The 21,255-nt window shown below is 47.9% G+C and overlaps 1 protein-coding gene and 1 long non-coding RNA gene across 7 annotated transcripts in view; one reads left to right on the top strand and one right to left on the bottom strand.

Annotated features, from left to right (window-relative positions):
* The window catches only part of LOC128150821 (uncharacterized), a 33,211-nt gene extending 27,169 nt beyond the window's left edge, over nt 1–6,042 (bottom strand). For all 4 annotated transcript variants that reach the window (XR_008238201.1, XR_008238202.1, XR_008238199.1 and 1 more), the window contains exon 1: nt 5,901–6,042. This is a non-coding gene — a long non-coding RNA (uncharacterized LOC128150821). The remainder of the gene's footprint in view (nt 1–5,900) is intronic.
* Nucleotides 5,110–19,894, top strand: NR2F2 (nuclear receptor subfamily 2 group F member 2). 3 transcript variants are annotated; one of them, XM_052807480.1, is made up of 5 exons: nt 9,506–9,649; nt 9,738–9,775; nt 11,149–11,365; nt 13,190–13,717; nt 16,790–19,894. In XM_052807480.1, the coding sequence occupies exons 1-5, from the start codon at nt 9,586–9,588 to the stop codon at nt 17,062–17,064; spliced, it is 1,122 nt and encodes a 373-aa protein (XP_052663440.1). In that variant the 5' UTR covers nt 9,506–9,585; the 3' UTR covers nt 17,065–19,894. The 3 variants fall into 3 exon arrangements, with proteins under 3 accessions (XP_052663439.1, XP_052663440.1, XP_052663438.1); XM_052807479.1 differs by lacking the exons at nt 9,506–9,649; nt 9,738–9,775; nt 11,149–11,365 and adding an exon at nt 5,110–5,243; XM_052807478.1 differs by lacking the exon at nt 9,506–9,649 and having other exon boundaries at nt 9,668–11,365.
* Nucleotides 19,895–21,255: the final 1,361 nt, after the last annotated feature.

Below are 21,255 nucleotides of genomic sequence, written 5' to 3'. Positions count from 1 at the left end.
ATGCTGATTTTTTTTTTTTTATGTCATTTGTGGTCACCCTCGAATGGCAGTAATCTGTAGATTACATATTACGATCCTTGTCATTACGTGGATAAAATGAGGTGGTTAAACGCTAAAATCCATTTTACTCACCACATTTGCTCGGGGGCGGGGGGGGGGAGAACAAACTTGTAGGAGAAGGATTTAAACACCTCGCATCTGAGCTGGATGTGCCCTCGCTTCTGCTGCTGCAGAGCTCCCTGCCTGGTGGGCACCCGGGGCTAGAGACCCCTCAACTTCACCTCCAAGGCAGGCGCCCGTTTACTCCAGCCCTCGCCTATCCCTCGCTCCTGGGTCTTTTGTCCCCATTTTCGTGGTGTCTCAGCATTGCTTCACAGGGGCGACTTTTCTCTGCCTCTCCTGGGTTTGCTCTGTAGCATTTCTAGGCTCCTACTCGCCTCCTCTCCCCCCCCCCCATTTGCCTCTTTCATGTGTGTCCCTGATCCCTCTCCAGCTGATGCGATTCTTTAGAAATGTGGGTCTTATCCCGTCCCTACCTTTGCCGGGTCTGATTAGATATTATTTTTTCATTGGCTCTGCTACAATGGGTTCCTCCCTTTAATCTCTCGATATATTTTCCCCCTCCCGGAATAACCAAATCCATGAAATTCACAGCCTCTCTCTTTGACACGACTGGCTCGTCTAATCACTCCGTATCGATTTCCCTAACTCTTTTCATCCAGCTGAAGACACATCTTAAAACACTCCAAGCCAGAGTGTGCTCTTTGCTTTATACACACTAATAAAATGATTTACCCTTCTCTCTCTGCTCTCCTCACAGGAGAAAATCGTTCAAGTCCCGGCTATTTGTGTGTGATCAGTAAATATTTAGTGTGGCGACATCTTCAGCTCCTCTCCTGATCAATACGCAACCCAACAGGAGGTGGACTATTGTCCGGGTAGTGACTTGCTGAGATCTCCTTTAGATGAATTCTTTGCCCCACATACAGTCTGTTATGATTTATCCTCGAAGGTAACCAGGAGAGAGAAATTGAGGCTTTAAAAACGTCTGTTTCTAACCTGTTTACCGTGACATTAAAGCACCTAAGCAAGGAATGGCTTATTCTTCCCCCTCTCCCATCTTCCTTTGATGGGCTAACACATCCAAAGCGCTGCTAGAAAACGAGTGTCAAACCGGGCAGCCGTCGCACGGTTGCTTCGCATCCCTGTACCCCTCTGCCCCTCTTCCCCGGCCCCTCCAGCAAAACCCCGTCCTGTCTCTGCAGTGCAATGTCACGATAAAGGGGCGATTCCCCGGTCCCACTCTGCAGCATCTCCGGGCAGCAGACTCGCTCCCACAGCTCTGCCTCAGCGGGTGGGTATCGAAGTGCCCAGGGATGGAGTGTGCCCCAGCAACTTCCAGCCCACCTCCCTCCTCCTCCTCCTCCTCCTCCTCATCGCATCCCGCAGCTCTGCCTGCCCCAGGATCAGGCTGAGGCAGGGCTGGGGGCTGATTGCTTTTTTGTTTGTTTGTCTGGGGGGGGGGGGTTGGAACGACGTGGAAAACCTGCAGTGAAGAAAAAAAAAAAAAGGAAATGGAGAAGAGCTTAAAGCCCGGTTCCTGTGGTTAACCATACACGAGAGCTTTCCCAGGGTGATAAAATGGACAGAAAGAGAAGTTCGTGAGTGTATGTTTTATCCTGATCTGTTATTTCACTCCTGGGAAAGCCTATGCCTCGAATAGGAAATACTTCCACTTGTAATTACCCCAGGACTGTATGCTGTGTGCCCGCTGATCTCCGGTTAGGTGTCTGTGCAGCACACCCAGGCGAGACAGCTACGCCTTGTGCGTGTGTCTGTCTTTGATGCAGGGCTGGGTGCCTATACACAATAGATACACAATTATATCTGTAATGTTTGTGTGCGCTTACTCACATCATGTCCTGTAGCCTACAGAAGTGCCCAGCTATTTATATTATTTCCGTGCATGTGCATTTGCACATAAGCTATAGGTCGAAGGCACTTCTCTCTGTAAATGTACATTGCATGCATACGTGCTGCATAAAGATATGGCTGTGTGTTACAGATGTGCGACTGTTATTCAAATCTCAAACCAGCTACATCCACCTGTTAACTTTGTTTAGAAACCACTTTCACTAATGGCTTTTCGCTAACTTATTCAGTCCGTTACTCGAGTATAGGAGGCAATGGAGGGGAAAAAATCCATATGAAACCCTGCTTACAACCTCTCTTCGAGAGGACACTTTACACACCTTGCCTAGACAGGGCTCCTATAGAGCGCTTATCTCTCGAATATATCTTTATACTAATGCATACTTAATTGGTCTGTCTTGACTGTCCATATAAAACAATTTAATTAGGGTGCTTTCTGCTTTGGAAAGAAAGAAAAAAAATCTGCCCAGCATTTATTGTATTTAGCACCAATACAGGCAGAAAATGTTGCACAAGTTTTTGGTTGAAAGAGCACCTATGTGTCCATTGAAGGGCGTTGATCCGAAAAGACAGAGAGGACAAGTAAAATCGATTTGAAGCGACCCTCTCTGTCCCTTTCACACCATTCAGACACTCCATTCCTTCTAAGACAAAGACCCAGCGCCTTGGGAATGCTGGCAAGGGGGAAAAAAAGGAGGAAAGAAAAAAAAAAGGGGAAAAAAAAAAAGGCTTCAATCCCCCCAAGCGAAAGGGAGAGCTCTGAAATTCCTTCATATTGCTGTTATTTACCCCCCCAAGATATGTTCAACTCCAGGATTTTCTTCAGTTCAGCATCTAACACTGCTACTGCGAGGAATGTCCCTGGAAGGGGAGGAGGTAATTATGGCTATTAGTGCTGCGAGCCCAGCCTCAACCTTGGTCACTCGCAGGCTTTTAGGGTTAAAATAGCCCTCACCTCTGACCCCTGCGGAGCAAAGTTGTAGCTATCGCCACAAGTTGGGCCAAAGTTTTCAAATCCAGGGCTGGGCAACACCGGAGGGGGGAAACTTCTCCCTAGAATTATTTTTGGTTGGGATCTTAATCATCTTTAGTCTATTTAATTGCCTTTCCCTCCTCCTTTTACCAAACAATCCCTTTCGGGGTGGTGGGGGGGGATCTCGAAATGCCCTGCTCCCACTACCTTTCCCACTGCTCTTTCCATTTAGGCTTAATTTGGCAGATTGTTTTCAAGCATGAAAATGGTTATCATCAAACTGAATTACTAGGTCATCCTTTCATCCACGGATCTCAGGAATAAACGGGGGGGGAGGGGGGGTCCCGCTTTAGGCTTTCCCCACCACGACCCGTTCAGCTTTACAGAAAAGGAGCATTTGGAAAAGGAGAGAAAGGACGAAAAGCTTGAATTTGTCTCCTGGGCTTTCTGCACACCTTCACGATCCTCCTCGGCAAGAGGGGGATTTTGGAGCTGGAGGGGGGGGCAAAGTGAGGAGGGGAGGGAGCCCACAGATGCAAGTACCCCTCTGGCAATAATAAAAATTCATTCAAGTGGGCTATGTCTCCATCTTCCATGTACTGATTAGACTTAACAAGAGTGGAAACTTGTGTAGACCATATTTATGGTATTAACGAGCAGTTAAAAGATTTATCCTTCTTCTGATCAATATTGTTCGTGCCCGCCCCCTCCCCCCCCGGCGCCCCGGCCCTCCCCGAAGGCTGCAATGACAATCGCCTTCATACTTTTTCATCACCGATCGAGGTGGCAAAACCCTTTTGTAATTTTCATTAGCCCAGTAAACATGCAATTAACATGCAGCACTGTGGTTAACTTAATTCCTGTTTTAAGGCAAGGACAAGCAAGAAATGGAAGAGCGTTTGTTCCATTTGTCAAGTATGACACACTTCTTACCCTAACAGTTTCTTAAAATAAAAGCTCGGCTCCCCACCACCACGACCACCACCCCTCTTTCCAGAAACCCCCCACACTGATACACACACACACAAAAAGGAGCAGGAATCCATTAGTTGGAGAGTATTCTCCTGCCAAAGGCGGTATAATGTATTCCAAATTTTTCCCAAGCCCTCACTGTACTGGGGTCCCGTCCCCCCCCGCCCCGGGAAGGGGGCTGACGAGCTGATATTTCTCGTGGGTGAAAGATTCAGCCTCCTCCTAACCGTATTCTTTTTTTTTTCTTTAATAAAATAAAACTAAACGTGCTTCCCATGTCTAAAAGTTGCCATGTTTGTGAAGGGGGTGGGGAAAAATGTCTCCAAGGGTTTCAATTAGCAACAAATGATTATTGCAACGGATTTTTGGTAATGAAAAAATGTGGAGTACCTCTTTCGAGCTGGGATCTCAGGGGCAGTGAAAGAGAGAGAGAGGGGGAGAGGGAGAGAAGGAGAGAGAGAGAAAGAGATTGCTGATTAGCTCGGATTCTTTCCCAACTTGCTTTAGCGTGTGCTTGCGTTCCCTGCCGACCCTACACAGGACACTATATATTTTTTCCCTTTCGGTGCATGTGTTGATAGTTCAGCCTGTAGTTGTTTGCGGTTGGCTTTTTTTTTTCTTTTTCTTTTTTTTTTTTTCCCTGCCGGGGAGGGGGGAGGTGGGGAAGGGGGGGGGGCTGAAATCGGTCGCATCCATCCTACCCCCACAGTCATTAAGTTAGGAGATTTCCCTCTCTTATTTTTTTTTTTCCTCCCCAATTGGAAGGGTAGGTTGTGAATATTTTTTCTTTTTCTTTTTTTTTTTTTAAGTCTCGCCTTTCCAGCTCCAAACAAGGTGTAGCGAGACGCTCTTCCTTCTAAGGAATGAAATGAGAGACAAGGATCACTCAAAGACATCTCCTACCTTGGGCTTGGGGATTTTTTCTTAAAGGCGAGGCGCACATTCCTAAGCAGCTATGTACAAAGCCCCCCCTGAAATCTTGTCTGTGTAAAGTTAGAGTGTGTTCAGGATTTTTTTTTTCCTCTCTCCCAAGGCTGATCGCTAATAATACATCGAAAGCACTTCCCTTTAGGTTGTGGGAAATCTATTCCCTTCACCTTGCCTCCTTTTTTTTCCCCCTGAAGGCTGTAACTTCACTTTTTTTTTTTTGCCTCTTTTTTTTTTTTTTATCAGTTTGCACAATCGCTTAGATAAACACCAAGAAGGAGACTTCTCTTTAATTACCCAACGCACATCTTTCTGGGGGGCAAACAGCGGTCTGATTATTTTTTTTTTGTTTGTTTGTTTCACCTGCCAAACTAAAGGAGAGGTAGAAAAAGGAAGATGCAAGCGATTTGGGACCTTGAACAAGGCAAATATGGTTTTGGTATGTTTACTTATAGTTTTTTTCCTTCTTCTTTGACACTTTTTTCGGGCAATGTGTTGTGATTCTTGTGTTTCTCTTTTAAGGAAAACAAAAAATCCAAAAAAGCAAATGTTAGCTAACGTACGTCTTAAACGATCGTTTCTAAGGTTACGTGGGTTGCTCTAAGGAGGGGAAGAGGGGAGGGGGGGAGACCCAAGTATGTGTAATTGCAGCACCATCAGTTAGCACGTCCTTTAGCTAAATAAAGCAAGCAGCAAACAAACAAACAAGCGACCAAACCCAACGACCGGAATCGGCTTCCAGGTCCGAGGCAAGGCAAAGCGCCTCAAAGTCATTTCCAAAGCAGCGTCCAGGAGGCAGAGCCCGGTCGCTGCCTCCCCTGCCTGGGTCTCAGGCTGCTGGGGGGGGAGCGGCAGACTGACCTGCTCGGGAGGGTGGGGAGGGGAGGACAAGTCTCTTAACTTAAGTGATAGGTATTAAACTGCACGGAATTGTGTCGCCGTGTGCAGCTGGCAGCGTTTATTTAGGGGGGGGGGAAGGGAAAAAAAAAAAAAAAAAGAGGTCGGTGGTGAAGGTATAGCGCCGAGATCCCCTCTCCCTCTCCGGTCCCTTCTCTGGCTAAGCAAGTACAATGGAAAGAAGCTGGAATATACTCACCATCCGAAGGTGTGGTTGGCAGTTCGGCTGAGGCTTTAAGGCAATTATTTATCCTTTTTTTTTTTAAGTATTATTGCAAAGGACGTAGATCTGACTTTAAGCAGCAAAAGTGTTTTGCTCTGACAACAGCATACGAGGCACGGTTCCTCGTTTAAAAAAAAAAAAAATCACAAACAGGATCCCCCCCCCCATTCCCTTACCACAACTATCCCTTAAAAATACCTACTCGGTACAGAGCTCGCAGAAACCCTGATGCAGAAATCTTATAGTCCGGTCTAGGAGTGCCCAAGCCAATTAACTTTAAATCCTTAGGAATTAATCAGATTAAAATGTACAGAAGTTTCATTCTCGTATGCATACGTGAGCCAAAAGTCGTTTCCCTTTAAGAGATCCTTTTCTTTTAAAGTTGAATTTTAGGCAGATAAGAGACTTACACTAGGGGGCAGCCAGATACTGTACTTGCTCCAATCTTCAGCAATTTTTTTTCCTCTCTCACAGCATATGCTCTGATTTAGCACTGTAAATTTTTCAGAGGACCCAACTCTGACAGCCCCTGGTGATTTTCAAAGTACCACAAGCCAGTGGTTAAAAATTGCATTGACTTGGAAGTTCAGAGGCACACAATAGGAGCCACTTTCCCTATTCATGGAACTTCAGTGTGGTGGAAGAGAAAAACACACACATACTACATTGAGGGAGAAGAGGAATTCATTGAATTCTGTTAGACGTAACTGCTTTCCACTGAGTTCAGAGCGAAACTCAGTATTTGTTCGATGCTGTATTCATATTGCAATTTAATCTAGAAAGAATTAGAGGACTGTTAGGCAGCTTTCTGCCAGGAAAGCAGCTTCCCCCTCCTTCCTCCTCTTTTTTAAAACCTAAAGATTTACACCGGCTCTATCCCCTACTCTATTTTAGCAAAATAAATCCTTCCACTCCCTCTCATTAAAATAAATTTACATCTGCAGTAAAATGGCAGGAGGGATGCGTTTGTTTATTTGGAAAACCAATGCGGTCTTAGTTTTAAAACAGAGCATTTCCATTGTCATTAGGCTCGGAGAAGGACAGTTGAGAATCTCCCCCTTCTTTGTGAGGCGCTCAGGTTTCGAGTATTATTTAGCGAAATTAGCTGCAGTTCATTTTTATATTCATCTGTTCTGCCTCAACCCACTCGCAGGGGTGTTTTCAAATAAACAGCAAAGCATCTAATGGTGCTAATAGATAGTTATATTGCTGCATCCCTCGAAGAGCAAATAGTTAATCTGGGGCATTCTTCATTAATGCTTGAGCAATCAGCGTATACGGCGGCTTTTAAGCGTATATCAATGGCTTTTCATTTTTACGATCATACGTTCAAACTATTAATATTGTACGTCCTGTTAAAAGCGCTTTCTCTTCTGATTTCTGCATTTGTTAAGACGGCATTAATGTTTTTTCATGTGGTGAATTAATCCTGTTTACTTTATCAGATTTGAGACAGGAAAGGTTGGTGTTGGGTTGGTTTTTTGTTTGGGGGTTTTTTTGGTTGGTTTTTTTTTTTTCCTCAGGAAATTCAGCATCAGCAACAATCTGTGACTATTCTGCATTTTGAACCCCCACCTTCTCCCATCCTCCCCGAAAGATGACCTCCTCGGCTCTGGGTTATTTGGAAATCATAAGGCAGTTCCCCACATTTTAACGGGGAAAGACTCCTTTCCCCTCTTCTGCCTTTCCAGTCCCTCCTGGTCCCTGTTTCGCGGCAAGGTTATTTTTGCTCCGTCAGGATCAATGGGAGTGCCGCAGCCTTGCCTTTGAAATTGAGCCGCAGTACGTCTTCGTTCGTGGGGTCTTAACACACCAGGTTTCGAAGCAGGACATTGTCAAGTCTAGGTGCTTTTTACAACTTTCCAGTCATCTCAGCACCTGCAGCTTTAGCCACATATATTATTCCCATGGCAAAAGGGGGTGTGCATGTGGCAACACGAAAAAGTGTGTGTGAGGAGGTGAGGGGCAATTAATCCTCTACAGAGTTGTGCACAGGTCTGTGTCCCCATGTCCATACTTGGTGACCAGCTCGAACGTGAGCGTACATACACGCGTGTGTTTGCAGAGGAGGAATTGCCTGGCTGGGCATTCATCTGTCTATTTTAACGTGTTTTCTTTTTTTATCTCTCCGTCCCTTCGCCTGTCCGAGTGTCTTTTGGCCATTTTCACCAGGAGATGAACTCAAAGTCCCCGTTCCACTGCCCGGTAGCTATATTCAGCGGGAAATAAACAAACAACTGCGTACTTAGATCGGTTACCTCTTTAGTGGTGCTCCCACTATAGCACAGAGGTTGTGTTACCGTGTCAGGGTACGTGTGATCCGAAGGGAAAAAAAAAACCAAAACCCAACCCCCCCCCCAAAACCCCAAAATAAAGTTAAAGGGGTCGAGATGAGCTGCGTTACGGCGATGCCGCGGAGGTTGCGAGGGAAAAGACGCGGGTGTCACATTCTGCCGAGCGGCGTTGCGGGGTTTTATTTCCTCCATCCCGCTAAGGGGAAGGGGTAGACGGTGTCTGGCGTGAAACCGCCGTCCTCTCGGCCAGCCCGCCGGCTGACCGGGGCGCCGGGGGAAGAGGCGCCCGCACGGGGAGGAGCGCTCGGGAGGAGCGGCGATGCCCCGTTACCCCGCCGGGGACGGGGCTGGGAGAGCGGCCCGCACCGGAGCGCCGGGGCGGGACACGGGACGCTCGGCAGCACCCCGCGGCTCGGCGGGCGGCCGGGGCACGGGGCGAGCGCAGGTGCCGCCGCCGTCCCCGTCCTCCTCCCGCCGGTCAGCCCGGAGCGAGGCCGAGGGGGTCGAGGGCAACGCCGCCCCCGCCAGCGCCTGGCGGGACCTCCGGCGGGCGGGAGCCCGCGTACCTGCGCAGCCCTGCCCCTGACGGGGAGACGGCGGCCGCTCCCCTCCCCCAGGCGGCGGCGGAGGGTCTCGGTTTTATTTTATTCGGGGGAGTTTTACCTCATTTTAGCGTCAGTTTCTCTGATTTTCACCCGCGCCCCCCCCCTCCGCGCCCCGCCGCTCCCCACGACCCCCGAGGCCGTGCCCCGGCGGGCAGCCCCAGGTGAGGCGGCGGCGCTCCGCTCTCCTCGCCAGGCTCGCCTTAACCCCTGGCCCCGACGGGGGAAGCACGACACGGCGGGGAACCGCGGCGAGGAGTAAAGAGCGAGAGGAGCGCGGAACCGGCGCGGAGCGGCGTGCGCGGGGGGACGCCCCGGCCCCCGTGGCGGCGGCGGCGGCGGGGCGGCGCCTGCCTCTAGGACCGCGCGGGCGGCGGCGGCGGCCATGGCAGGCCGCGCAGGGCGTCGCGGCCCAATGAGGGCCGAGGGGCGGGGCGCGAGCTTTTGACCAGTCAAACGCCGGTCGGGTTGCCTTATAAGGCGCGCGGTCGCCATGGCAACGTGCGCTAAGTTGCAGCAGTCGTGTCAAAGTTCACTCTCCCGCCAGCGGGGCGAGCGGCCGGCGGGGAGCGCGCTCGCCACTCGGCCCACACGCCGCCCGCCCGCGCCGCCGTGCCCCGCCCCTCCCCTCCCCTCACCGCCGCCGGGGGGGGAGCCCCCGCTTTTTTGGGGGGGGGGAAGGGCTGGCGCTCTCCCCCCCGCTCTCCCCGTGGTGATTTTCCCCTCTCCCCCCCCCGGCTGAGGAGCGATGCTGCGCGCTGGGTTATGATCCTTCCCTCTCCCCCTCCTCCTCCTCCTCCTCCTCCTCCTCCTCCTCCTCCTCCTCCTCCTCTCCTCCTCTCCTCCTCCTCCTCCCGCTCCCCTCTTTTATCATCCTGGCTGGCTGGGCGCTGCGCTGGCGAGTTGACTCCTTCCCTCCCCCCCGCCCCGCGGCCCCCCTCCCCCCGCCCGCGCCGTGAGCACCGGCGGCGCGGAGGCGAGAGCCCACTTGCGAGGCGGCAGAAGCAGCATAAGGCAGCGCGGCGGCGGCGGCAGCGGCGGCGGCGGCAGCGGCAGCAGCAGCACCCGAGCGGCGGCGGCGGCGGGAGCGGCGGCGGCGGGAGCGGCGGCGGGGACACGGCGCGGCGGGAGCGGCGAAGCGGCTGAGCGGGGCAGAGCGGAGCGCAGCGCGGCGGGGACGGAGAGGAGGAACAAATAAAGAATCATAATAATAATAATTAATAATAATAACAATAATAATAATAATAAAAAAAAGGCGAGGAGAGGAGGAGGAGGAGAAAAAAACCAAACAGCCAGCCCCCCCACCCCCGAGCCCAAAAGAGGGAGAGAGAGAGAGAAAGAGAGCAGCGCCCGGGCGGAGCGGCGGAGAGGAAGAATTAAAGCGAGCGAAGGAGGGAGGAGAGACAGAGCAGAGAGAGAGAGAGGAGGAAAGAGGAGGAAAAAAAAAAAAAAAGCCCACAAAAACAAAGCGATCGCAGTTGATGTTGCTGCTGCAAGCTGGACTTCCAAAAACTACGGCGAGACCGTCCGCTCTCCGCGCCGAGAAAAGTCTCCTCAGCTGTGCGTGTTTTTTTCCGCTGTGTGTGTAATCTTTAACCTTTTATTCATTCTTATTTTGATGGCTTTCCTGAATGGCTGACTGCGAGCTTCCCTGGACCTGGCCCCCAGACACCCGCCTCTCCTCCTTCAACTACTCTGCTGCAGATCAGCTCTAAGAGAGAGAGAGGGAGATCTTTGAAGAGATTTTTTTTTTTTCCTCCTCTCTCTCTCTCTCTCTCCCTCCCTCTCTCCCCCACCCCCACCACCCCTTTACTTTGCTCTCCTGGAGCCCAGACAATCGACTCGCAACTCACCCCCCCGCACACACACCTCCATCGCCCCGTGCTTCTGCACCTTCGCCGGTACCGGGAGATCCCCCCCACCCCGACCCTCCTGAAAAAAAAAAAAAAAAAAAAAAAACAAGGCAAAACAACAAAAGAGAGAGGGGGGAAGAGAGAGAGAGGGGAGGAGGAGGAAAAAAAAAAAAGACTGCTGCAAAGCTGATCTGAAAAGCAAAGCAAACAAACTTTGAAAATAAAGGGGGAACAGGAAGTTTGGCAACGGTGTCCAATAGATATGGCAATGGTAGTCGGTGCGTGGCGAGACCCCCAGGACGATGTGCCCGGAGCTCAGGGAACGCAGCCTTCGCAAGCCCCGCCGGTGCAGGGACCTCCGGCCGGGGCCCCGCACACCCCACAGACCCCGGGGCCCGGGGGCCCTCCCAGTACGCCAGCCCAGACCAACCCGCCAAGCCAGCAGAACCAAGGAGACAAACAGCAGCAGCAGCAGCACATTGAATGTGTGGTTTGTGGGGACAAGTCTAGTGGCAAACATTATGGCCAGTTTACCTGCGAGGGTTGCAAGAGTTTCTTCAAGCGGAGTGTAAGGAGGAATCTCAGCTACACTTGTCGTGCCAACAGGAACTGTCCCATTGACCAGCACCACCGCAATCAGTGTCAGTACTGCCGCCTCAAAAAATGCCTCAAAGTTGGCATGAGACGGGAAGGTATTGGGATTTCATTTGTTTTGCAATTTTTTTCACTCGTTGCGTTTTGGGTTTTGTTTTGGTTGTTGGTTTTAGGGTTTTTTTTTAATTATTATTATTTTTAACCTCCCTCCCCAAACCCCAAACCCAGCCAGAACCTTTCCCCACCCCCACCCCCCGAATAAACAGACAGAAACTTTCTCGTAATGAAAGAAAGAGGTGTTGGAGGGGGTGGGCAGGGGAGGCAGGGGCTCTTGCATGCTCTCTCCTGCACTCGTAATTGATTTGTGTTTGTTTTGATTTTGCTGATGGAGGTTTATTGGAAGTGGATTTTTAGTTTCACGCTGCTTAGGAGCGAGATGATTATTCTGACGTGTGGTTACTTTTCCTTCATGCTTCCTCCTGCATGCTCAGCATTAGCCCCCGTCCCCCGAGCAGCTCTGTGTGCGTGTGTCCGTGTGTGTCCCTGTGCCTGTGTGTGTACACACACACCCAGCCTCACGAGATGCGCGCACACACACACACGCACACACATATATATATATATATCCTCCAGCACCCTGCCTTAGATTGCAATTTTACACAGGCGGTTCAAATTACTATTACAATGGGACTCACCCTACCGAGGCTCTACAGCACTCCACTGTGGATTCCCAGCCGGATTTTTCCTCCTTTAAAAATATATATATATACACACACATGCATATCCGCGCGCGTGTGTACATACATATTTCCGTGTGCCTGCCTCTCCTGATTGTTATTATCGCACTTTTCTCTTCTTCCTCTTATTTTCTTGTTCCTCCGGGAGAGGCAGGAGGGGGTAGAAGGGACCAGGGCGGGGGGGGGGGGAGAAGGAGCAGTCCAGAAGTAAGTGTGGGGTGCTCAGGTCTCTGCAAGTCGAGTCTTTGTGATATAAAATTAGACGAGAAATGTGAGCCTGCAGTTTTCCAGTGCGTGCTCTGTGTCTGGACGCTGCTATGTAGGTTAAGGGTTAGGGGGCTTGGGACTTGCTGGGCTCCTCTCTTTGTGTTTCTGCAAGAGTAACTAACCTTGTAATACATGCGATAACAAATATAAATCAAGCACATTTTTAGGCGTTCTCCCTGCTTGCTGTCTCTCTGCCTCTGAGCCCTTTTTCTCTCTCCTTTTTCTCTCGCTGTCACCGTGTAAATTTATTAACAAAATGAAAGGCCCACTTTCCATGGGCAGCTGAGGAAGGTGCCTTTGAATAATGCCCCCAGTCTCGCTGGGGGACCTGCCAGGGATGTTGTGGGGTGATCTTGCCTCCTTTGATATTTCTTATTGAGGGGGGAATATGTAATAACAGCAGCAACAATATATTCAGTGGGCGAGAAACGTGTGTGGGACCAGCGCCGGGGATTTTGAACTGAAGTGTTTCTTCCCTCTTCCCCCCCTCCTTCCCCATCCTGCTCCCCCAGCCTCAAATCAGTAAGCTGGTTTAGATGTAATGAAGAAAAATACCCGGGCACACAAAGACGCATCCCACATCTTTTGAAGGAGGGGTGGCGGTGGAGCAGGGGGAGTGTGTGAAATAACTGAATTGTGGTGTGTTTTGGGAAGCGAGGATCTCAGGCTCCTTCAGGCAGTCCTGGCCGAGCGGCTAGCATTGCTCAGCTTTTATTGTTGCTTTTACTTGACCCGGGAACCGCGGAGCCTTAAAACGGGGTGCAGGCTGAACTCTGGCTGGAAAAATGCATGTTCCCCCTTAAGCTGACTTGGTACGGTGTCACACAGGCACGCACAGGCACACAAAGCAGGCTGTATTTGAACCGATGGTTGCAATTCAGATATTAATAGCTGTAGTTTCTTCTTTATTTACTGCAGCGGTCCAGAGGGGCAGAATGCCACCCACACAGCCAACTCATGGTCAGTTCGCCTTGACAAACGGGGACCCTCTCAACTGCCATTCCTACCTATCCGGATATATCTCCCTTCTTCTGAGAGCAGAGCCCTACCCCACCTCCCGCTTTGGCAGTCAGTGCATGCAACCCAACAACATCATGGGCATCGAGAACATTTGTGAACTGGCAGCTAGGATGCTCTTCAGCGCGGTGGAGTGGGCCAGGAATATCCCCTTCTTCCCAGACCTCCAGATCACAGACCAGGTGGCCCTCCTGAGGCTGACCTGGAGCGAGTTGTTTGTCCTCAACGCTGCCCAGTGCTCCATGCCCCTCCACGTAGCTCCGCTCCTGGCAGCTGCTGGCCTCCACGCTTCGCCAATGTCTGCTGACCGAGTGGTCGCCTTTATGGACCACATACGAATCTTCCAAGAGCAAGTAGAAAAACTGAAAGCATTGCATGTCGACTCTGCAGAATATAGCTGTTTAAAGGCCATAGTCCTCTTCACCTCAGGTAGGCAGCATTTCTTTGCTCTTCCTTTTTCCTTCCCCCGGCCCCCCCTGAGAACTGTTTGCTCTTGCAAAGTGTTATTGCCTGCACCCCATCACTGCTCCCTGCCCCTGAGAACCAGCGCGGTCTCTTTCCTTTTAGGAACCGGTGCCCTGTGGTCTCCCCTTCAGGGCCTCGGATCTGAGCATCCCATCTTCAAGGGAGTGCGAAATTAAAAAAAAAAAAAAAAACCATAATAACACACACACACACACAAAAGGCAACCAAAACACACCCCAACCCTAGTTGAATAATGCTGGGGACAGGGGACGAGGGGGCTCGGGGAGAGGCACCCATTCGCCATGAGAGACTGCGCTTTTCCCATTGAAAATAATATTTTATTTAACAGTATAGCTCTGGGTTGTTGCATTTAATGACACGCATCCGAACAGCAGCAAAATCTGTTTGATGTTGTTAAATACAAGTCGTCCTATCAGTGAAACCACTTTAAAAAGAGGATCATTTTATGGGCAGCCAGGAAGGGAAAAAAGCCCTGCAGGATTAAAAATTGAATTAAAAAAAAAAAGTTAAATGCGCAAAGCTGAGTTTAAAATATGTTCCCTGCCATCCCATAAAATAAAATAAATCAACTTTCCAAAGAGCTGTCTCTGATTTAAACAGAATGTGGCAGTGAGCAGTTCTGTGTCATTTAAGCTAAGGGGAAAAAAGTTTGCATTTGTACCCAGCAGGAACTGCATAGTCCAAAGCGAGTAGCGGGTGCGAAAAGATCATTACCATAAGTAGACAGGGATAGTATGAAAAAGTAAGAGGAGACTGAAGCTGCCGCTCCACAGTGTAATTCCGGGGTGGCACAACCATGCCTCTCCCGAGGAAAAGACCTCGAGGTGTTTCTTAGATAATCAAAGAGAGGGGGGGAAAAATATGTGTCAACTTTTGCTGCCTAGAAATAGTGCATGAGTTATAAAGCAATAATTGAGTGCGTTGTGAAATCTAATTAGCTTGCACTAGAGTTTAACCTGGGTGAGTAATAATCCTGATATTAACTCTGGAGGCTAAATTCTTTCTTTCTTTTTTTTTTTTTTTGAGGGGAAAAAAAAAACTGCTCGCTAATTTGTGCAATACGTTATCTCAGATTGCTAACTTTAAGGCTGCATCGGCAACCCAATGTGCTGGAGCCCTAGAAGTTTTGGGATTAAGTTTAAAAATACCTATATTTCTCCTGTAACTCATTTGAAAGCTTGGGAAAGTGGCCACGTGATAAACATATGAATGGAAGCAGGACCTGTAAAATAATTACTCATCGGAGTTTTTTAAAGCCTGATATCAGGAAACAGGAAAAAAATGTAGTTTATGTGGGAAAAGAAGGGCTCACAATCCATTCCTTGTTGTGTTAAAGGGGGTCTGGGGAACGAAGTCATTTTCTGGACTTTGTCCAGGTTCTGGGTCGTGACCTAAACTTCCTTTTATATATTATTGCTTTACACATAAAAAACTTCTCTTTTTTTTTTCCTCCCCCCCCCCAAATTACTCGTGCTAAAGTCCTAAGGTGATCAATGAGCAGGGTGCATCTAGCCGCATGGAGAGAGGGATCCTGAGTGGGAAGGGGTGTACGTGGGGTGCTTATTTTATTTTTCTATCCTTTTCTAGGATGCGTTTTCCTTTCCCTCGCTCAAACGCTCAGTGAGGATCCCACACACGCTCACATCCCTCCCCAGCCCCTGGCCAGCTCACACCCACACCGAGGAGTTTATTTCCAATCCTGCCTTTTCTCCCAAACCACTTTTTTTTTTTTTTTTTTTAGCCTTCTGAGAAAACAATCGTCCGATCCTGTCGTAACTGTTTAATTTATTACTATTTTCAAAATGTGAGGCCTGGCGTGTAAATTGCCTCCCAACTAGATAAACGTTTCTTGTTATCTGATTCTGGGGAAGATAGCCGCATGCAAAAAAAAAAAAAAAAAAAAAAAAGGGTGATGCATGCAGCTTCTGCAGCACCCCAATAACACTCCCTGATGTAAAGCAGACGCACATAGATGCATATAATGTTTGCTGCAGCCTCTTTTAAGACGAAAAAAAAAAAATCTGGGTTCTAATGACTCGCAGAATATGCATGTGTTAGCCCTGTGCCTAGGAAAGCCACAGGGAGGTCAGGTCACAACCTGTGCTCTTTCAGCACAGACGTCTCTGATTTAAAGGGAACTTATTGTATTTTAGCGTATCAGGAAAAAAAAGAGAAAAAAATGTCCAGACCCTATCAGGGAGTTTTCTTCTTGTAAGGGCCTTTAGGTTTAAAAAGAAGAAGAAGAGGAAAAAAAAGAGGGGGGAGTGGAGGGGGGGGAAGAAAGAAAGAGAAAAGAAAAGAGGGGGGAAAAGAAACAGCTCAAATGAACAGAGAGATCACAGTTTGCATGGCTGCCTCTGAATAGGCTAAACTGACAAGATCAGTTTTAAAGGGCCACTTAAATCAGTTTCAAAGACTGAAGAAAAACGCGTTGTCTTCTTTGGGGGAGAATCTGTTGCTGGATCCGGGGCGCCATTATCTTTGGCTGGGCCAGTTTTTTATTATTATTATGATTTCTGTCACTATTATTAGTATTCCTTTGCATCACATGGTTGGGCTCTCCCCAATTATTTTCGGGGGGGGGGGGAGAAATAGTGGCTCCCTTTCCCCCCTTTCGACTCAAGCCTTCCCCGCCCCCCCCAGCCTTTCCCCCTAAAAATACAGATATATGAAATTATGCTTGGCCAGCACCTCCTTGTCACCCCCTCAGGTCTGTCGTGCCATTAGAAATCTCGAATCTTGGAGATTCTCAGTCCTAAAGGAGACCCTCCAGAAGAGAGAGAAATACAAACACACACACATACACAGAGAGAGAGAGATTGTCCCTTTTGGTAAAACCTACTTAAACTCTGGGGGGCAAGGTGATGGCACACTACCTACACTTAATTCTAGCAATAAAAAAGATCAAATTAAAAATTTAAAAAAAACCAAAAACCAAACTTTTTAATCTGATGATTGTTTTCTTTTTTTCTTTTCTTTCTTTTTTTTTTTTTTTTTTAATACACTTTCTTCTAGATGCCTGTGGTCTCTCTGATGTAGCCCATGTTGAAAGTTTACAGGAGAAGTCACAGTGTGCTTTGGAAGAGTATGTTAGGAGCCAGTATCCCAACCAGCCTACACGATTCGGGAAGCTATTACTACGTCTCCCCTCCCTTCGCACTGTCTCCTCTTCTGTCATAGAGCAATTGTTTTTCGTCCGTTTGGTAGGTAAAACCCCCATAGAAACCCTAATCAGGGATATGTTACTGTCTGGCAGCAGTTTTAACTGGCCTTATATGTCCATTCAATAAAATATTCGAGAGAGAAAAAAAAAATTTAAAAAAAATTTAAAATTGAGAAGGGAGATGAAAGAGAGTGAAAGGAAAGCAAATGACATTTGGGTTCTGGTTGTTTCTTAAATTTCCTTCTGCTAAGAAAGGATGTAAAAGGATGTTACAAGTTTGCTAAGAGAAGACAGGAAAAAATTAATGGACTGTGAATTTAAAAAGAGACTGTCAAATGAACTTTTACAGAATGCATTAAAAACTCCCGTGTCGTTCAGAAAAAAAAACTTGCTACTTATCATTTTTTGTAAAAAATAAAAAAAGAGAGAAAGAAAAAAGAAAGAAAGAAAAAAGAGAAAGAAGAAGAAAAGAAATGATGGTCGGCTTTTTCTTTTTTTCTTTTTTCTTCTTTTTTTTCTTTTTTTTGGGGTAAACTTTTTAAAAAATCTCGCTTAAAGTGCATTTAAAGGAAATTTGGAGAAAATTAGCAGAACGGAAGAAAGTAAGTCTTTTTTTTCCAAATTATTAATTGTCCTATGTGTCTATGTACCTATAGCTGTTCTTTTTTGTATTTTTCTGGTTTCAAACCAGTTTATTCTGTGGTTCTATAATAATTTTTGATATAACCTTGGCTTCTTTAAAAAAAAAAACTGTGTATCCTTAAAATATATGTTCTGAAAGAATTAAAACTGAGTCCACGAAAGTATCATAGGAAGAAAGGAAAAGAGAAAAAAAAAAACCTCAACAACACAATGATGGAAGCGCACTTAAGGTGGTGACCCAAAATCTAGCTTGAAGCTGAGAGCTATAATTATAGACCCGAATGAACCACACGTGTCATATAACTACCCCCAAATCTAGGGTTTTTGATATTTCGGACAGAAAATGAACTGTGGGGATTTATTATAGGTAGAAGGAATTCGTGTCCAAGACACACTACAGTTTTGATTTAAAAAACAAACAAACAAGCAAAGTGAACTTTTGTAATTTGAATTGGGTTCCACATAGTTCATCATGAATTGTTATTAAACTCCTCTATCTGTTTGTATATTTGCAAGCCCTTTGTATTATAATAATTGTTGATATTTTCCCTTTTTAAAAAATACCATTGAAATCAGCATGACAAAATAACACTGTTGGCACTTATAGATAACGTGATTGATTCAGTATCTTAGAGTTTACAGTTTTGTGTTTAAAAAAACTGAAGGTTTTTTTTTTAAGTGCAACATTTCTGTATACTGTAAAAGTTATAATAACTGAACTGTTTGGTCGAGTCTTTGTGTGTTATATTCCAAGGAAAATTGAAAGTATTCAGAAATTAAAATATTATTTGATATCTGAAACTTGTTTGGCTGTCATAAATGTCTTTCAGAAACCACATTACTTCTCTATAGTTTGCAGTCATTTAAGTCCATAGGCGATTGATTTGTTTACTTGTCACAGTAAGTTTGTAGCAGATGTATTGTAGTGTATTTACCTGTTTAATTCCGGGATGGGGGCGGAGGACTTAAGTTCGTGGTTTATCTCTGGTTTTAGGAAGTACTATGCTGAAATGGTAAACCATCAACCCCCATTCATCTAATCCTCCTGTTAATTAAAAATGGATTTTCTGGAAAAAAAAGGCCCTTATTTTTGTCACACTTAAGTGCCTGCGTAGGAAAGGTATTGTTGTGAAAAAGTATTAGAAATCTGGAGATCAGTATCTATTTTATGATCAGAATGGGGCGAAAAATCTTTTGTAAATGTCTGACATACGCGCACAAGATCATTCAAGCAAGGTAATAGCAGTATTGTAAATATAGGTCAGTTGTTTGCAATGAGTTTTCTTTAAGTATGTGTGATTTTTTATAATACTCCGTAGTTGCCATCTATCGTTGTCATTGAGAGGTCTTCAAATGGAGTGGCTTTAGCTTCTAGCACTGAGGAGTTGGTTTTTAATGTATATATACTCTCAAGTGGATTTTTTTTACCTTAGACTGTGAAAGCATGACCACAGGTCATCTCTATATTTTACATATGGGATATATGTCTGTATGTATACTTGCATACATACATGCGTAGGCGTACATGCATCTTTCCTGTGTAGCTACAGGGCCCTCTCTTGCAGTCCTCGCACAGGCACAGCTCCCACTGATGCGGTGAGGACCTGCCTGGGCGAGTGGCATAGGATCGGACACACCATTTGTGAATTTAGTGCTATCCCGAGCAGGTGAAAAAACCCCAAACCTGAAGGAAGGCAAGATGATGTGGTTTTGCAAGGGGTTGATATTTTGGGTTGTGTGCGTGCGTGTCTCTTTTTTTTTTTTTTCTTTTCTTTTTTCTCTCTCTCTCTGTCTCCCCCCACCCGCCCTCCCCTTGGTCTATAGCAGATGCTTTGTATGTGAAAGCTTGCAATTTTGTTCTTGTCTGAGGCTTCCCCCTCTCCCTTTTTACCACACGTAACTACACCATGTTGTGGTTTCACAAAAAGAGAGGGAGGGAGAGAGATCATTCTGTAAAGTCGATTAAACCCTGATCTTTAGTGTGTTCCAGTTAGACACATCTGTACTGGGGGCAGAGGGGCGTATGACTGTGAATTTGAGCAGAGTTTTACATCTGAATCATGGCTCCTTTTCTATAAATATATAAATATATATAAATATATAAATATACTATTATTGCAGGGGATTGCTGACCTCTAGATTTAGCTTTTTCTATTGCAAGTGCTATCCATGTGAGTGTGTGTGTGTGAAGTTTTTATGCTTACTAAGAACACAGGATCTTGACTTGTTTGTTTTGTGTTAGTTTATTGTAAACAACCATTTGTTGTAAATTGTTATTGGCATTAAATTATAATTTATGATTTTCAAATCCAAAACATTCTCTGCTTTTTATGTTTTAAAGCCTGTAAGCTATCTCTGTATTTATAAGTTTCTTGCAGCGAGCTTTGGTTCACAGAGAATAATAGTAAACAGAAAATGCACCAGGGTTAAATAAAAACACACACACACACACACACGCACGCGCACACACACACACACAAGCCCCATGTATATATGTTTGGAATGCTCAGAGGAGGATTTGTTTAGGGACTTCAGTTAGTTTTAAGTTTATAGCATTTAAAGAAAGTTTTTCTTTTCATGCTGAGTTAGAACAAAAGATCTATCCAAAGATTGAATTGGACAAAAGAGGAGGGTTGGGATCGAGAAGCTTGTTCTATGTGGAATTGAGGAGATCTTTTTTTTTTTTAATGAAAAAAAAAAAAAAGCTGCTAAACATGGCGACTCTTTCCCTTTAAGTCTCTAATTTATTTTTTTCCTTGCGGTTCCCCCCCTTCCCAACCCTCCCTTTGATTTTTTTTTTTTTCCTCTTTAATCTGATCTTAGTTCGCTTTATTCCTTCCCCGCCACCCCTGCCACCGGCGCGGGGAACTGGCGAGGAAAGACCCAAAGGCGACCCGGAACGAGAGCGATCGCTGCAGAGCCGCCCGCGGTGCAAACCACATCTCGGGAAAGGTCTTCTTCACCCCCCACCCCCCTTCCTCCTCCTCCTCCCTCTCCCTCCCCGCCGCCGCTCTCCCAAACCTTCCCCGACCCCGCCGGGGGAGCGGCGGCGGGGGATGGGGGGGGGGGGGCCGCCCGCGCTGTGCGTGCGCGGGGCGCGGAGGGGACGCGGAGAGGAGGCGGCTCTCCCAAGTTCAGACAAAAGCGGAGGGTTGGGGCGTAGAGGAGGTGCTTTGGCGGGCGGTGCCAGCCCGCCTGTGGGGCTGGCGGGGCCGGGCAGCGCCCGTAGCCCGCGGGGTTCGCCCGTGGGGCCGCACCGCCGGCGGCCGGGGGAAGGGGCGGGCGGGTTGGGCGGGCGGGTGGGAGGGGAGGACGAGGTGGAAGGGGGTGGTGGTGGTGGAGGAGGAGGAGGTGAAGCGGGGGGGGAACCGCGGAGCGCTGCGCGGCCGCGGGAGCGACGCGTGGGAAAGTCCGCCGCGGGGTCCGATGAGCTCAGCCAACATGGCGTCCCCGGCCCTGCTCGCTCGTTCCGCGCCGCGCGGAGGTTGGGGGGGGGGGGCGAGGGGGGGGGAAGCCGGGGGAGGCCGGAGGCCTCCCCCCGCTTCCCCCCCCCCTCGCCCCCCCCCCCCCCCTCCGCGCAGGGTCCCCGCGGCCGGGGGTTGCCGGGCCGGCCGGCGGGAAGAGTTGCCGGGCCGTCGGACCGGCGGGTGTATCTTCCCCCGGCGTTCGTATCCCA

This window comes from Harpia harpyja, chromosome 14 (assembly GCF_026419915.1).
Source record: "Harpia harpyja isolate bHarHar1 chromosome 14, bHarHar1 primary haplotype, whole genome shotgun sequence".
In the NCBI taxonomy this organism is placed as follows: domain Eukaryota; kingdom Metazoa; phylum Chordata; class Aves; order Accipitriformes; family Accipitridae; genus Harpia; species Harpia harpyja.
Note: the sequence above shows the minus strand (reverse complement) of the source record. Positions and strands in the feature narration are given on the sequence as shown.

What these genes read in the sequence shown, in the direction of transcription:
- NR2F2 (XM_052807478.1), top strand. Translation starts at nt 10,936, where the DNA reads ATGGCAATGGTAGTCGGTGCGTGGCGAGACCCCCAGGACGATGTGCCC. An exon ending in AGTTGGCATGAGACGGGAAG is followed by an intron (nt 11,366 to 13,189) that starts GTATTGGGATTT and finishes TATTTACTGCAG; the next exon opens with CGGTCCAGAGGGGCAGAATG. An exon ending in CATAGTCCTCTTCACCTCAG is followed by an intron (nt 13,718 to 16,789) that starts GTAGGCAGCATT and finishes ACTTTCTTCTAG; the next exon opens with ATGCCTGTGGTCTCTCTGAT.